At 45.9% G+C, this 17748-nt stretch overlaps 1 protein-coding gene across 2 annotated transcripts in view; it reads left to right on the top strand.

Moving 5' to 3' along the window:
* Positions 1 to 17748, top strand: part of NHSL1 (NHS like 1) — a 287111-nt gene that overhangs the window by 94062 nt on the left and 175301 nt on the right. The window contains exon 1 of one of the 2 annotated variants that reach the window (XM_062186832.1): positions 13627 to 13694. The exons of the other annotated variant lie outside the window; for it this stretch is intronic. Coding sequence (XP_062042816.1) covers positions 13679 to 13694 — 16 coding nt within the window. The 5' untranslated portion in view covers positions 13627 to 13678. Of the gene's footprint in view, positions 1 to 13626; positions 13695 to 17748 lie in introns of those variants that run through there. 2 annotated transcript variants of the gene reach the window in all.

The following is a 17748-nucleotide window of genomic DNA, read 5'->3' as shown; positions in this document are numbered from 1 at the left end:
TAAACTGTCGCCACTGGAGGAAGCTGGGAGTGGGGAATGTGGATCTCTGCATGATTTTGGCAGCTGCTTACGAGTTTGTAGTTGTTTCAAAACAAAAAGTAAAAGGAAAGTAATTAGAATATGTCAGTACATTTAGTATTAAGGGAATCAGATATTAGCCTTAGACTGGAAACAATTTGTTGTGACTAAATCAAAGCACAAGTCACATACTCACGGTTCACTCGCTCACCAGGTATTTTTGGAGTGGTTTCCTTGGTGCCAGGCACCATTGTGGGTGCAGAGTGGAGGAGCTGTGCCTCACTGAGAGGAGTTAACCAGAAACTGCCTCCTGCCTTTGTTTCTGGTTTACAGTGCTGGGCTGCATGGGTTTCATGTGTATGTATTTGCTTTCTGCAGAAGGGGTCCTTTCATCAGATTTCCAAAGGTTGGGGGACAACTGCTTTGGATGATTGCTTCTCCTGCCTGGGTTTGGAGAAGGAATTTCATCACACAGGGCAGCCTCTGGCAGGCTGAACCTGTTGCCTCCTGAGTCATTGTCTTCGGGAAACTTGTCTGTATTTCTCCTTGGTTGACTGATAGCAAAGGTGTTGGATACTTAGAAAAGTCTATTTCCTAAACAAGAATATTTCCAGCCGTGGAACTGATCACGTTAGCTGTGATTTCGGGGGTGGGCAATGCACCCTGTAAAGCTTACGTGAATAAAAAAACATCTCAGTGTTTCTGAAGAGGCATTTGTATGGTGTATGCTGGACCCGTGTGGGCACTGCCTTCTCCAGCCCAAGTGGGCAGCTTGCTGGATGCATCTCTTACCTCTTCCTCCCCGATGGTGCAGGCTTTGGAATGAATGCAGGACAAGCAGGAAGTTCGCAGTGCTTCACACGCTCTTGCCTCTTTGTGCAGCTGACACACACAGTGTGGAACTTAAATCGGGTCTACCTTGCCCTGCGACTTACAGATGCGCTTCTTGCTGACAGGTGGCACATCTGACAGGCTTGCATTTTAAAGGGTCGAGCTGCTCTCGTAGAATGAGGGATTTAACGTGAGAGAAGGGCATTTTGGGCTATAGCACATCTGGTTACACCTGTGAGAATTTAACCAGGTAGCTTCGCAGCGGGCCTCCTGTCTCTGATTCTTGCCTCTTTGGCTGAGGGCTGAACTCACTCGTGTTCCCTCAGCACCGGTAGGGTATGGCATCCTGGACGGTTGAGGGATTTTCTTGTTTGGAGATCTTTGTGTTGAAGCACTGTTTGTACTGCACAGGTGGTATTCACCCAGGAATGCATGGGAACTCCCCACGCTGAGCAAAGAAGCCTGCTGCCAGCTCACTTCATGTTGCTTTGTCTTAAAAATCCTCACAGTCCTCAACTGGCTCTGCCTCCTGTGTGAGTTACTCCTCTCTCAGCAAACGGCTTGCGTTTTAAAAGTCTGAGAGTTGCGTTTTGCTTAGGCAGCTAATTTTTGGGATGGGGAACATCTTTTTTCTTTCTACAAATGGGAACCAAGACCAGCAAACAGCAATGTGAACTGAATTAATTTGTGTTCACAGTGTAATTTCTGTGAGTTTGGAGGGCTTTCTCTGTGAGTGCTTTACATGTTTAGCTGTGAACATGTCCAGCCATGAACATACCCAATGCAGACTGATGAGTTGTCCGGGAATTCTGCACAGTCTCTTGAATGCATGGATTCTTAAAAAACAAATAAACAAAACAAAACCCCTTTTTTTTTCTTTTTCAAATCTTTTAAGAGGCAGAAAGAGAGAATGCTCCCATTTGCTGGTTCACTCTCCACAATGGTTATGCATACCAATGACAAAAAGAACAAAAAAAGTATGCCATATCCAGTTCCAAATGGATTCTGTTTGCTGCTTTATCCACAGGAAATGGTTAATGTCCCAAATTGTTGGGGGAGAAAATTTAAAAATAGCTGAAGTAAATGTTCAAAAATAATTTCATCTATGGGCAAAAGTCATTGCATTTCTTTTTAGCAAAAAATTTTTGTGCATTATTTCTTTAAAAGCAGAGAGAGAGAGAGAGAGAGAATGAATCTTCTATCTGCTAGTTCACTTCCCAAAAGGCTGCAACGTCCAGGCCAGGGCCAGGCCTAAGCCAAGAGCCCAGAATTCTATCTGGGTCTCCCACGTGGGTGCAGGGGCCCAATACTTGGGATATCTTATGCTGCTTTCCCAGGTGTACTAGCAGAGAGTTGAATCAGAAGCAGAGTGACCAGGATTTGAACTAGCCCAAGAGATTTGGTCCCTGTCACCCATGTACGAACTCTGGGCTCCTGGTTTCAGCCTGGACTGACCCAGGTCATTGCAACCATTTGAGGAGTGAACCAGTGGATGGAAGTTCCTTCTCTCTCTCTCTCTCTCTCTCTCTCTCTCTCTCTCTCTGTCTCTTTCTGCATCTCCTCCCCACCTTCTCTTTGTAACTCTACCTTTCTAATAAATAACTAAACTTAAAAAAAAAAAAACAAAGGTAGGCCAGCGCCGTGGCTCAACAGGCTAATCCTCTGCCTTGCGGCACCGGCACACCAGGTTCTAGTCCCGGTCGTGGTGCCGGATTCTGTTCCGGTTGCCCCTCTTCCAGGTCAGCTCTCTGCTGTGGCCAGGGAGTGCAGTGGAGGATGGCCCAAGTGCTTGGGCCCTGCACCCCATGGGAGACCAGGATAAGCACCTGGCTCCTGCCTTCGGATCAGCGCGGTGCGCCGGCTGCAGCGTGCCAGCCGCAGCGGCCATTGGAGGGTGAAGCAACGGCAAAGGAAGACCCTTCTCTCTGTCTCTCTCTGTCTCTCTCTCTCATTGTCCACTCTGCCTGTCAAAAAAAAAAAAAAAAAAGGTGTGGGTGGGTGAGTTTGTGGCATAGCAGGTTAAGTAGCCACCTGTGAATGCTGGTATCTCATATTGGCACCAGTTCGAGTCCCAGATGCCCCACTTCTGATCCATTTCCCTGCTAATGCATCTGGGAAAGCAGTGGAAGATGGCCAAAGTGCTTGGGCCCCTGAGCCCACGTGGGAGAACAGGATGAAGCTCCTAATTCCTGGCTTTGGCCTGGCCTAGCCCTGGCTGTTGCAGCCATTTGGGGAATGAACCATCAGATGGAAGACTTCTCTCTCTGTAACTCTACCTTTCAAAGAAATAAATGCAAAAATCTTCAAAAAAAAAGGGGGGGGGGGAAGGCAGGGGCTGCTGCTGTGGCATAGCAGGTAAAGCCACTGCCTATGGTGCCAGAATCCCATATGGGCACTGGTTTGAGCCCCGGCTGCTCCTCTTCCAATCCAGCTCTCCGCTATGGCCTGGGAAAGCAGTAGAAGATGGTCCAAGTCCTTGTGCCCCTGCACCTGCATGGGAGATGTGCAGGAAACTCCTGGCTTCTGGCTTTGGACCAACCTAACTCTGGCCATTGTGGCCATTTGGGGAGTGAGCCAGTGAATGGAAGACCCCTCTCTCTGCTTCTGCCTCTCTGTAACTCTGCCTTTCAAATAAATAAATCTTTTTTTTTTTTTAAAAAAAGGCCAAATATATACACAGATTTTCCATGGGGAGGATAAACAGATGACAAATAAGCAATGAAGATGTTTAGCATCATTAGAGGAATGCAAATTAAAATCATGATGAGATACTTTTACATACTTCTCAGAATGACACAAATAGAAAAAAAAGATAACAAATGCAGGGATAATACTAAAAAACTGGATCATTCCAGTATTGCTGGTACAACTACTCTGGAAGACAGTTTTGCACTTTCATTTAAAACTGAAACTAATTTGTTATACGTCCTAGAAATTGCACCTGATAGACATGTATTTCAGAGAGGAGAAACTTTACATGATGTTGATAGTAGTGTTATTTTTAAGATGAAAACTGGAAAATACCCAAATGTCTGTCAGTGGTTGAGCAAACTGTGGTACATCCATATCATGGGACAATAGTAATAAAAAAGAGCAAACTGTTGTTACACAGAACAACATAGATGAACCACAAGGAAAGTAGGTTGAATGAAGGAAACAGTCAACTTCAAAAGGGAATGTACTGTGAGATTCCACTTCTATAACGTTAATGATAGAACCTAATTATAGAGATGGAGCCCAGATAAGTGTTTTTCAGGGCAAGGGATAGAGTGGGCCCCAAATTCTGGATTTTCAAAAGCACCAAAGGCATTGTTGTGCAGCAGGTTAAGCCACCACCTGTGTTGCCTGCATCCCATGTGGGTGCTGCTTCAAGTCCAAGCTGCTCTGCTTCCCATCTGGCTACCTGCTAATGTGCCTGAGAAGACACTGAGGATGACGAAAGTGCTTGGAGCCCTGCCATCCATGTGGGAGACCCCGATGGAGTTCCAGACTCCTGGCTTTAGCCTAGACCAGCACCATGGTGTTCATTTAGGGAATAAACCAGCAAGCTGAAGCCCTCTCTCTCTATCACTCTTTGACTTTCAAATAAGTAAATAAACCTTTAAAAATTGTTTTCTATTTAGAGTAATTTAATAAGAAACAGATGTTTTAAATTCAATTTAGCAAGGATTGCTATTGATTTTGCTTAGCAATGTTTTCCTTTGATTAAAAAGTAAAAAGGTAATACCGAGGAGTTAGAAAGCTCTTCATTTTTTGTCACTTGGATTTCTGCAGTAGACATTGCTGCTGTCTACTGAAAGGGGGCAGGCAGGGAGAGAACCTCAGAACACATTAGTGTTGCTTCATTGTAAAGCCATTCTTCTAGGCATTGTGAATTCCCTTCAGCACAATCAATAGGAAAGACACATAGGTGACACTGGAAAGTTCCTCTCTGGTCCCTTCACCTTACAGACACTAACCTGACCCAGCTCGAGACCTTGCCTTCAGATCAGATTGGACCTGGCTGAGCATCTGTCATTCGATAAGCTCCAGGTATCTGAAGCACCCTGTGAGAACCTGGAGGTTTCTCGGGTATCCAGGTTACACGCTTGGTTAGATAAACCCATTATAATTTCCTTAGCACCATTATTTCTCCATTCACTCATGTAAGAAAAAAGAGTTTAAAGAGCTCTGAGTCTTTTTTAGATAGTACAGGTTAACATAGAATTTGTTTTGAAAAAAGTATGACAGAATTCAGAACACTTAGGTAGTTCATAATGTTTGCTTAGATCGTTCTGTGTCTCTGTGTTGAAAAATATCAGACAAATCAGATCCTAATTTCACAGCTGGCTAAACTTGGACACACAGAAGGTGACTTGCTGATGACCAAATGGAGAATCTTATGGAAAACCAGGCTCTGACCTCTGGTCTTTTACTCCTGAACTTCTTTTTAAATTTTTTTTTTTTTTTTTTAATTTGGGAAAGAGAGAGAGACAGACAGACAGAGAGAAATGAGCAAGCTCCCATTTGCTGGTGCACTCCCCAGATGCTCACAACAGCTGAAACTGGGCCAGGTGAAGTTAGTGAGGAACCCAATGCAGGTCTCCCATGTGGGTGGCAGGGACTCAAATACTTGAGCCATCACTTGCTGCCTCCCAGTGTGCACATTGTGAAGAATCTGGAATTTGGAGCATAACCCAGAAATCCAATCCAGGCTCTCTGATATGATATGCAGATATCCTAAGCAGTGTATTAACACTGCAGGGCTTAAACATTGTGCTGAGCACCAGCCCCAGCTCTTGCATTTTTTGTAATCTAATGATTAAAATCACAGGGGTAACCTGAATTAAAAACAATGTGTAGAAGGTCACTGACTTTAATTTCAACTATAAGTGCTCTCTGGAGTATGAGATGCTGTTGTGTTATAAGGAAATGAGGCAGGATTCAGCCACCCTACAAAGGGACAGGGGAAAACTAGATGTCATTTTAGAGATTGGCAAACTCAAATCTGAGAGCATTGTGAAGAAAAGGGTCCATATTCAGGGTCAATGTTGTGGTGCAGTGGGTTAAGGCACTGCCTGTGATGCCTGCCTCCCATACTGCAGTGCCGATTCAAGTCCCAGTTGCTCTGTTTCTGATCCAGCTGCTAATGTGCCTGGGAAAGCAGCAGATGATGGCCCAAGTTCTTGGGGCCCTGCCATCCATGTGGGAGACTATGGTGGAGCTCCAGGCTCCTTGTGGCCATCTGGGAATGAACCAGTGGATGGATCAGTTTCTCTCTGTTCTCCTCTCTCCCCCAGCCTTTCATATAAATAAAGTAAATCTTAAAAAAAGAGTAAAGGTGCATGTTCAAATGTGTTTTTGTAATAATATTTAGAAAACAGGCAAATAGAGATTTTTAGGAAGGTGGCATACATTATCACCAACAAAGTTTGAGCATTCTGTTGGATGTGCAGGTAGCAACACTGAAGTATTAACACAACCTTTAGAACAATCCTTCTCACTCATAATGGGTATTTTTATAATACGCTTTTATGTTTCCTGAAATGGGAATTTCATAGGCAATATAACCCACATCTATATACACAGTTTTAAAAATCAGTATAATGCCCTAACTATAATGTAAGGGGAAATGAAAGTCATTTATAATGTTTCATACTCATTGCTCAGGTAAAACTGTATTTACTGCAAGATGTAATGAGACTCTTAGATCCATATATGAATGTGGAGTTGCCGTGATGAGAAAGCTGATGATTGCAACCTTGTAAGTGGTAGAGAGATCAGAGAGGCAATTTTCAGAAATGTACAATTAGTTTTGAAATTTTCTAGTTATTTTATTTGAGAGGGAGAGACAGAGAATTCCTGTTGGCTGGGTAACTCCCCAAACACCCACATTACCTGGGGCTGGGCCAGGCTGAAGCCAGAGTCTAAGAACTCAATCCCTATCTTCCATGTGCCTGGCAGGGACCCAAGCACTTGAGTCATCACCTCTGCCTCCCAGGGTCTGCATTGATGGAAAGCTGGAGTCAGGAGCTGGAGTTGGGAATTGAACCCACTCAACACATCTGTGAGGGGACACAAGTCAACCTATAAGAGATGCTCTCAGCCACTGTTCTCCTGCTGTGTGGACAGTGGAGCACAGAAAGGTTGATTGGACTTCCGTGTTAACTGCCTTCCTACCAATTTTGATATTCATTAAAGCACAAACATTGTAGTTTTACACGATAAAAACATGATAATATGAAGAGTTTTTAAAATCAACATAAACATTCAGAACTCCTAACATCTGTCACCATGTAGGACAGTATATCATCACATGCATTGCAAAACATCTTGCATCCCTGATGCCTGCCCACCCAGTGCCAATGGTGTTGCCCAATCATTGTGACAACCCAGAATGTCTCACTCATTTCCAGGATGCCCACTGTATGGATTTGGCGTTCACCAGACAGAGGGCTGTCTGTCTGTGGGAAGATGGTTGAGTTCTGACTTGGAAGTGCCGGGAACCAGGGCCCTCAGGGTGAGGAGTTCCAGGAACACTGGGTGTGGTGACTGGAGTGTAGGTGCTGGACGCCTCTTTGCAGAGACCTTGTCACATGTTTTGGAGGTAGCAGCTGCACTGACTGAAAGGCTTTGCCAAGGAGAAGAAGAGAGAGCAGAAAGACAGTTTATGAATATCCCTTTTGAGGGGCAATTGGAAGAGAGGGGTCAGCCAGGAGGGCAGAGAGGCCGCTATCTGATGTAGATATTAGATTTCAGGCAACACAACACACATTTATCAAACCTGTATCGCTGCAGTGGGGCCATAGTTGTGAAGTCATGTTGTTGGGGCCTAAGGCAAGAACCCTACATCAGAAACTCAGGCACAGATTGTTCCCAGACTGCCAGAAAGAAAGAGGATCACTAGAGAAGAAGACAACATAGAAGGAATATATTCCCAGGAAGGGGAAAATCTACTTCCCCTGAAGCCATTATCCACTGAGATTGCACAGTGTCAAATGCTGCCTAAATGTTGTGTGGACACTAAAACCTGTGAGGCTTTAGAGAGAAAATGTTAGGCAGTCACCGAGTCTGTCTGTGTACCACAGATTCATGCAGCTGGTACAAGGTCAAGCCAAGAAGCTACCCCATCCCTCCTAGCCACCCTCTTGAGAAAACTTTGTGTAATGCAATGAATTCAGAACATCAGCCATAAATACAGGAAAATATGGACATGGAATTCAGGCCAGCTCCTGGATTTTCCTAGCATTTTTGCATCATTGGATTAACTGAGTGGTCACAGGTTAAAAAATAAATTTGGAAGTGGCAGTAATAGAGAAGTCCTGTGTGATATGCAGACATTGGGGGTGCATTAACAGCAGTAAACATTCCAGTAGTAATGAGGGAGAAAGATCAAGTGATGGAAGCTAGGTAGGCCTTTTCAATAAAGATCAGGAGGAGAACAATGAGCCAGTCTAGATAAGAGTGTCAGCAGGCAAGAAAGACAGGAGTTCGAAACTCAACTAGGAGGTCAGAAAGTGAAAGATTAGTGCAGGACAATTAAATTGAAAGAGTGGAGTGAGAGAGACCCCTCCCTCCATGCGTATCAATAGAGATGAAAGGGAATGACCTCATTTATTCATTAAGGAATTCCATTGAGTATTGTTAATATATGTTATGTCTTTTACTGTATACACAAAAGGGTATATGTAAAATAAAACCAGGCACTTTACACATTTCAAAGTTGGGTTACCGTTTATGGCAGCAGTGCCTGCTAACTTGTGTTCTATTGATTTCCTCACTGTCCATCCCACTAGATCAGACCATACTTTGTCTTACTTCATCTTCAAGTCCTTAGCAGGTGCCACTCTAACTGGCACACAGTGGCTCTTTATAAATATGGATTCTCTATAAATATGCATTCTCTATGTTCCTTTGTTTGCACATCATGCATATTAAGAGATTAAGGTTTCATTAGAGTATTTTCATATTTGATCAACAATTCGCTAAATAAAATATATACTATTTTGTTTTTTTATCTGGAGTTGGCTAGGGAATAGGGAATCCCAAGTTTACATCAGATGTTGCCTTGATTAGAAATGATGTCCACCCTTTCTTGGCCTTTGATTACAAATCTGCATTTCTTTTCATTATCTTATTTTAGAGGCAAGCTATTGGTAAACCTGGTATAAACCCTTGTATTCAAGTGTGTACCTTTGTCAAATTGCTACAAGGCTGTATTGTTACATAAGAGAACAATGTCTTATTTAAAAAATTTTTTTAAACTTTTAATTGAAAGATGACTTGCATACAGAGAAATGCACATACTTAGTTGCTGTCTGTCTCACAGCTGTCTTCTGCCTAAGAATGCTGGCAGAGTCAAGTGGTTTGTCCAGCTTTTGCACTTACTCTAACAGATCTTAATGTTCACTTCTGGGTCTTCCTAATGCACAACTATTAAAGGAAGCAAGAGGACTGTGTGCACACGAAAATAACAACACACACACAAAGGAATGTGATTTACATAGGACCTGCTAGAAGCAAGGCATACAATGATATTTGGCTTGCTTCCTGGATGAAAGTCTCCCAATAATCAGTGATCGGATCAATGGTTACATTGTGGAGTCCATCCATATCTGTGGACTGCTGCCTTATATGACAGCACTTTGTTAGGCTTTCATGTTCTTCTCAATATTTGAAAATCTGAACTTTGCAAGATGGGAATCATGTGCACTTGAAACTTTCCTTGAGAGAGTTCTTCTGTGGAGCTTAATTCATGCTAGTGAGAAATAATTTGCTGTTGCCTCTAGAGACTATTTGAAAGGATTATCTCATTGAAGCTAGAGGAGTCACCCCCCCCACCCTCCACTGATTGAATGTGGGTGAGAAATGGATGTGAGCTTAAGCATCCACACAGCTTTGTTAAGCTCTTAGAAGAGCTCAGTTCTATTGCAGCAAACTCCTTGAATCTCCTATTGTGGTGTTGCTAGACTTCTTTCAAGCACTTGGGCCATCTCGCCAAAGACATCACTGCAACTTTAGAACCTTCAGTACGTGAGCAAGTGGAATACTGCTCGGTTTCTTCATGGGGCTTTGACTATGTCGTGATATTAAGCAAGCCACTTAATCCATCAAAATCTCATTTTGACTTGCCCACATACGCCTTTTAGCTTATTTTTAGCTTTATTAAGTGCTTTTCATGTAGCTGATGACAAAGCTTTCATTTTAAAAATTATTTCCACATGACCCTAGGGGCCTCCCATTGTAGTTGAACAATAGTTGAGATGTTGCATTGTTTATTCCAAACTGCCAAGTCAGTTAGTGCTGGTAGGTCTGTGGCTGGGAGAGCCTGGGGGTGGTAATTTAACCTCTCAGTGTCCAGTCATGGAGTCCAGAGAGTTCCAGGGGCCTCTCCAGCTCAGGCACCGGTAGATAGGGACTCTTTTGATTGACCCGTGAATACCCGATGGCATTCGGATCATTGCCACAGAAATGCCTCTCCAGTTGCTTTGCATGCTACCTACAAAGGAAAGTGGACTTTGTCTCCGGCTTTTTTGGTTTTCGCTTTCAGGAGAGCTTTATGACCCTTCTTTTCACCCCTTCAGGTTAGGAGAGGAGACAGTCTCAAAGAGGAAGAGACCCAGCAGCACCACCATGCTGTTACTGAGGAGGAGAGTGGGGTTAGATCCCAGCCACCTCTGACTGTCATTGACAGGAGTTCCTTCATCCACCGTTGGGCTTTTTGCAGTTTTGGTTACTCAAGGTCAACTGTGGTCCAAAAATGTTAATGGAAAATTACGGAAATAAACAGTTTCCATGTTTTTCAGTTGTGCCATTCTGAGCATCGTGGTGAGATCTTGTACCATACTGCTCCATCCTGCCCAGGGTATGTGCCATCCCCCTGTGCAGCATGTCCAAGCTAAATATGCTACCTACCTCAGAGAGTGTACACACACACACACACACATATTACCTATCTCAGAATCTCTTGCTGGCTGCCTTGGGCATCAGATCAGCTGTCTTGGTATGGGCCTTGTTTTACTTAGTTATTGTCCCAAAGTGCAAGAGTAATTATGCTGGGAACTCATATATGCCAGAGAGCGGTTCAGTTCTTCAAGTGAAAAGATGAAAGTACCATGAGATATTTTGAGAGAGAGAGGGAGAGAGAATTTCAGCAAATTAAAAAAAAAAAAAGTTTATTTTTGGCCGGCGCCATGGCTCAACAGGCTAATCCTCCGCCTTGCGGCGCCGGCACACCGGGTTCTAGTCCCGGTCGGGGCGCCGGATTCTATCCCGGTTGCCCCTCTTCCAGGCCAGCTCTCTGCTATGGCCCGGGAAGGCAGTGGAGGATGGCCCAAGTGCTTGGGCCCTGCACCCACATGGGAGACCAGGATAAGCACCTGGCTCCTGGCTTCGGATCAGCGCGATGCGCCGGCCGCAGCGGCCATTGGAGGGTGAACCAACGGCAAAAAGGAAGACCTTTCTCTCTGTCTCTCTCTCTCTCACTATCCACTCTGCCTGTCAAAAAAAAAAAAAAATGTTTATTTTCATACAGTTGAAAGGCAGAGCTTCAGAGAGAGAGAGTCCTTTGATCTTCCACCTGCTGCTGGTTCACTCTCCAGGATGATGCCTAGCTAGGACTGGGCCAGGTCAATGCCAGGAGTCAGAAATTCCAACCTAGTCTCCCACATGTGTGGCAGGGACCCAAGCACTTTGGCCAGCATCTGCTGCCTCCCCAGGCACATTTGCAGGAAGTTGGATCGCTGGTGGAGTAGCTGGTACTCAAACTTAACCCGCTGTGCCACTATGCCAGCTCCCAAAAGTGAAACATAATTTCACGTTTGTGTTGGTCAGGAACTGAACCCACGCCAACTGCTAGGAAGGCAGCTATGCTAACCACTGTATCACCCATGCTTCCTTGAGGCACACTCCTTGTTTCCAGCAAGTACTCTTCTCAAAGTCGTATATTTTTCTTTCTCTATGAAAGTGGCCCAGGAAAGAGAAAGGCCATCTGTGAGTGATAGGTTTGTCTATGCCCTGGAGAACTCCTGGGTGCCCTGCTGTGTAACCCTTACCTTGCTGCTGTCAGGCGATGGCAGGTGTACCGTCAATCACTCGCTTGTTGTCTTGATCTTCCTAGGGCACTGAAGCCTGGGTTCTGGGCTCTGCCTGCTGCTCGCTGGGAGTCACCATGGGTCCTGTGCATTTGGCTGTGGGCCCATACATCTGTAGAGTTAAGAGCTCTCTAGGTTATGCTGATATGTGGCCCTGGTGACAAACCATTGAATTAGACTGGGGGAGAACATGGAGGGCCTCTGCTTCATTCTACCGGGGAGCCAGCGCAGAGGCCCAGGGAAATGGGCAGTGAGATGGAGAGATCTCCAGGGTGTTTGGTTCTTCTTGGGTTCGCTCTCTCAGTTGACTTAATGGAGGTTTCCACCTTGGCCTGAAATAATTGTGAATGGGAGTCTAGGTATTCTCTGCTTGCGAGAAACCAGACTGGGCTTTCTGAGAAGCCCCTTCCCCGCTGGCTTGCTTGGAAGCTGCTGAATCAGTGCAGTTTCTGTTATTTTTTCCCAGACCCCTCCTTCCAGATTATGAATGTGATCAGATGGACTGGCAGCCCCTCCCCCCACCAAACCTTGGAAACTCACAGCCTCATTAGCATATCAAAGACTGGGAAAGTCCTGTGGTTAACAAGACAAAAAAAAAAAAAAAAAGAAAAAACATTTTGAGACCCTCTGTTTGAGTTAAACTTATTTGCATAGGAAGAGACTTTTTGCTCCAGCACCTACAACTGAGCAGTCTCTCCTTAGCTGCAGTGTGGGGGAAACTCGTCCAAGTCCCTTTGTGATTCAGCCACTTTCTTAGGGTTAATTTCTGACAGCTGAATTTCCCTTTCAAACCCCCTTTGAAGTTGGACTGAATTAACAAATGGCAGGCTTGGCGAGGCCGGTTTATTAATTCATAACTATATCTCTCAGCTCTCTTTGTGTTGCTCAGTATTATAATCTTTGCCCTGAAAGGAAGAATATTGCTAACAAGTAAATATTTTAAAGGCGGTGGAGCAGGCTGTCTCTGGGATGAAGGGCGCGACTCACTTTTCATCTCGTCCTGTTTTACAGTCGGCTGAAAGGAAGCATTTTCAGCGCCAAGGGTTAGATTCCTCTGTGGTTTTCGATGCCGCTCGCCATTGGCTTCTCTGATTTGAGGGTTGCGTGGTGACTTGTCATCCTGACTCTCACTGTGAATGAATGAACTCTGTGCTACCAAGGACTACGTGGAGCTGGGAGAGGAAGGGGAAGCATGACTCATTGATGTTCTTGAAGAGCTTACGGGGGATCGCTACGTTCATTGAGTAGGCAGAGCCTGGACTGGCCAGGAGACCCGAGTTCTAATCGTGCCGGCGCTGCTGACTGCAGGCTTGGCGGTGGCCGAACGTGGGACCTCTCCACTCTCTGCACAAATTCCAGGGGTAGTCACTTCCAGCTTCAAGCGTCACCGAGGCTTTAAATTCCACTGATTTTCCGGTTTGTGGGGAAGTGGGTGTGTCTGGTTTGATGGCCTTCGGATGGGATTCGCAGGGCTCCATTAAATGAAACGTTCTTTTGAATATGTGAAGCAAACCAGGGTGACAGTTTGGTCAGGACAGAAACGTGGGAGCTTGATTTTCAGGCCACGGACTCCTGGCTTCCTGGGCTGCCGGCTTTGGCGTAGGTACTCAATGACGAATGAGGGATCGTCAGCATGTTCGTACAAAGTGCTAATTATGGAAAGATGATTCATGGATTTCAAACATTTTTACGCCAAATGAAGCTTATCTTTTCATTCTGTTTCCCTACAAACATTTTGAAGTACCTTTGTGTATGTCATGCTTTTGGAGAAAGGTAAGTTATTGTATGCTGGCAAAAGTTTTGTCAATCAAAATTGTTTCTAAAAAGCTGGAATAGGGGCCAGTGCTATGGTGTAAATGGTTAAGCCACCATCTGCAGTGCAGGCCTCCCATATGGGCACTGGTTGAAGTCCCAGCTGCTCCACTTCTGATCTGGCTCCCTGCTAATGCACCTGGGAAAGCAGTAGAAGATGACCCAAGTGTTTGGGCCCCTGCACCCATGTGGGAGAACCAGAGGAAGCTCCTGGCTCCTGGCTTCAGCCTGGCCCAGCCTTGACTGTTGCAGCCATTTTGGGAAGAAGATCTCTCTTTTCTCTCTCTCTTTATCTCTGTCTTTCAAATAAATAAATAAATCTTAAAAAAAAAAAAAAAGAAGCTAAAATAGCTCCTACCTTTCCTATTTGGTATGCTTTCTATATTTAGTCCACTCTACTGAAATACATCCATACATGTTGTCCCTTAAGAATACTTATTGTCACCTCCTAATTTTTAGCTCTTGCCATATCATTTTTACGCAGTCACTATTGTGTAAGAACAACTTTGTGCTCTAATAATTTCATTAGATTTAATTTCATGAAGGTGAGGCTAACGTGTACCTTAAAATGTCTGGACTGTGCCTAGTAGAGATTATCTGTGTAGGGGCAGGTGTTGTGGTGTTGTTACTCCAGTTCCTATCCAACTCCCTGATAATGCACCTGAGAAAAGCAGCAGAATCCTTGGGCTCCTGCTACCCAAGTGGGAGATCCAGAGGAAGCTCCTTTCTGGCCCCTGGCCTGGGCCTAGCCCAGCCCTGGCCATTGCTGCCACTTGGGGAGTGAACCATTGGATGGAAGATCTCTCTGTCTCTACCTCTCTGTATCTCTCTTTCTCTTTTTAAAAAGATGTATTTATTTATTTGAAAGTCAGAGTTACACAGAGAGAGGAGAGACAGGGAGAGAGAGGTCTTCCATCTGCTGGTTCACTCCCCAGTTGGCTGCAACGGCTGCAGCTTTGCTGATTCGGAGCCAGGAGCTTCTTCCAGGTCTCTTACGTGGGTGCAGGGGCCCAAGGACTTGGGCTATCTTCTAATGCTTTCCCAGGCCACAGCAGAGAGCTGGATCGGAAGTGGAGCAGCCAAGACTGGAACCTGCACCCATATGGGATGCCAGCACTGCAGGCAGTGGCTTCACCTTCTATGCCACCATGCCAGCCCCATCTCTTTCAAATAAGTAAATAAATCTTTAAAAAAGACGGAGGGAGAAATAACCTGTGTGACCAGCCTAGTGGTTAAGACATCTGCATCCCATATCAGGCCCTGGGAGGCAGCAGGTGATGATGGCTCAGGAATTGAGTTTCCTCCACCCACATGGGAGATCTGGGTGGAGTTCCTGGCTCCAGGCTCTGGCTCAGTGCAGCTCAGCCTCGGGCTTAGCCCAGTTCCATCCTTTGTGTGCATTTGGGGAATGGATCAGCAGATGGCTGTGCTCTCTCCCTTTCTCTGTCTCTCAAATATATAAATAAATAATAGTATGCATTCTTCAAAAGTGATAATCTGGCTAATTTAGTTATATTTTGGGAAGCAGAGGATAGGGCAATTTTCTTGTGGTTATGATTAAATTATCTCTGGTTTTGTTGTGGCATGAGAATAAATTAACTGCTGTCAAATAATTGTGTAAACAAAAAATTTTCAAATGTTAACTTTCAAAGTTAAGTATTTGAAAGTTTTCGGTTTTATTACTTTGTACCGGCAGCTTAAGGCACAGCGTAATATTTACTACCAGTGTTCTTCCCCCTCAGACTATCTGGTACCATTAGGTCCTCATCCATTCCTTTTGTGGGTTGTACTCTGCAGATTCTCAAGTTCAAAAACATGTGGCTGACAGTCAGTGATTCCTGTATCTAGTGAGTGCCTCCTGCAGTTCCTTACAGCCCCACTAGGTGGCGGTGTTGCTGTTCTCATTCCTGCAGGGACACTGATCTGGGGGTTTGCCAAGGAACAAATTGTCAAGAAAATGTGTGCAGATCAAGACTAGACTACAGCTCTGCTGCATTCCGATATTTGTACTGTCTGCCTCTCTACGTTGTACCTTCGTGTTTTTGAGAATGGAAAATAGTAGGACCTTGCTTCTTACATTATCTGGGTGGAAAAGTTCCACCAAACACCCACAAAGGTAGGCTTTTTCTTGCAGGTTAGCAGGTGATGGCTCAAAGTGGTTGGGTCTCCGCCACCCATGTGAGAGACCTGGATGGAGTTCCTTGCTCATGAGTTTGGCCTGGCTCAGCCCTGATCGTTATGGGCTTTTGAGGAGTTGACCAGTGGATGGGAGCTGTGTCCATCTGCCTTTGTCTCTGTCTCTTTCTCTGACTCTCACATAAATACATGTCTTTTCTGCTCAGGGAATGGATTGGTCGTCACTGGTGGACAGTACAGACATCGATAGGCTAAGACACACCCAGCAGGACTGTAGGACCAGGCTTGGTGGAGTCCGGTGAGTTCTCAGGATAAGGAGAGTGCATAAATAGTGCTTCCGAGGGTCAGAAATGAGGCTGCAGAGGAATGAGACCCAAGAAGTGTGCAGAAGAGCAGGTGGGACGGCCGTGCAGCCTTCCGTGAACGAGGAGGAAGGAGCTTGGGTCTGAGTTGCAGTGGAGCCTCGGAGCAGGGTTGGCTGCATGAGGGCTGTGAGTTGAGGTTGCCATGGTGGTGGTGGGACCCGTACAGGCAGGCTGAAAAGCACAGATGTGGGCCAGCGTTGTGGCATAATGGGTTAAGCTGCTGCTTGTGCCATCAGCACCCCATATGGGCATCGGTTCAAGTCCCGGCTGCTCCAATTCTGATCCAGCTCCCTGCTAAAGCACATGGGAAAGCAGTAGAAGATAGCCCATGTACTTGGGTCCCTGCACCCACATGGGAGATCTGCAAGAAGCTCCTGCCTTCTGGCTTCAGTTTGGCCCAGCTCTGGCAGTTGCTGTCATTTGAGTAGTGAACCAGCAAATGGAAAATCTTTCTCTGTCTCTCCCTCTTTTTGTAATCCTGTCTTTCAGATAAATAAATAGATCTTTAAACAAAAACAAACAGGTGCTTCAAGGTGTGGCTGGTACCTTCCTTAGGGGAGAAGGGAGTAAGGTAGGTGAAGTCTTGATTGTATTTAGCTTTTGTTCACAGAGATGTTAATCTTGGAGCTCAAAGATGAGGGTGTGAATGAGGCCTAACAGCAAACCTAAAAGGCTTGGAACAAGCAGGGCAACATGAAAGGGAAGATGAGAAGTATTGCAGAACAATGTGGGTCATTGAACACGGAGGCAGGCAGGGCAGCATGGGAGTAACTCTGCGCTCCATTTCCAAGGGGGCTGGAGAGTAACTGAGGGGTTACAGTGACCACCACGCCACCAGGGCCCAGAGGCCCATGCAGACCCCAGATGGGATTCACTCGGGAGCAGGCCAGCTGAGCAGAGGCCTTGGTTGTTTGAACAGAGTGGAGGAGCGCTGCTGGCAGAGGGAACGGCCTGCGTTGTCTGGAGAGAGTGCAGATGCGAGCTTGTGTGCACTGAGCAGTGAGGGGCAGGTGAGTCCCCGCCCGGCCATGCACCGTGTACCCTGAGCATGTCCTGGCACAGGCTTCCTCACCTGGGAGCAGGTGGGGCAGGGCTGGTCTCCAAACATGAGGCTGGGGAGCCAGTGCCCTCCAGGCAGGCCCTCCACAAGCTGGGGGCCCCTCGCTTGTCTGGGAAGCCCTCCCTCCACAGGTGTTCTGTTCTGCCACAGTGGGCCCAGGGGCTGTACTGTAGTCAGCACCCCAGGTCATGCCAACGGGCAGGGCAGGTTAGGAAACCGTGAGAGGGGAGGCTGCATGTGTGCAGCAAAGCCTGCAGCCCTGCCCAGGTGCCCAGGTGCTGCCTTCTGAGCTCCTCACCCATGCTGTCCAGCGACAGTAAAAAGACCTTGCTCCATGTGTAGCCTCTAGGTCAAATGAATGGCCCCTGGCAGCTTTTATCTTATGAGCTGCCCTCTGCAGTTTCTGGCTGATGCAGGATCCTCTGCCGGTTCTTTCCTGGCAGGTGTTTGAATA

This window comes from Lepus europaeus, chromosome 3 (assembly GCF_033115175.1).
Source record: "Lepus europaeus isolate LE1 chromosome 3, mLepTim1.pri, whole genome shotgun sequence".
NCBI classification, from domain to species: domain Eukaryota; kingdom Metazoa; phylum Chordata; class Mammalia; order Lagomorpha; family Leporidae; genus Lepus; species Lepus europaeus.
The sequence above is the reverse complement of the archived record's forward strand: the minus strand, read 5'-3'. Positions and strand labels throughout refer to the sequence as shown.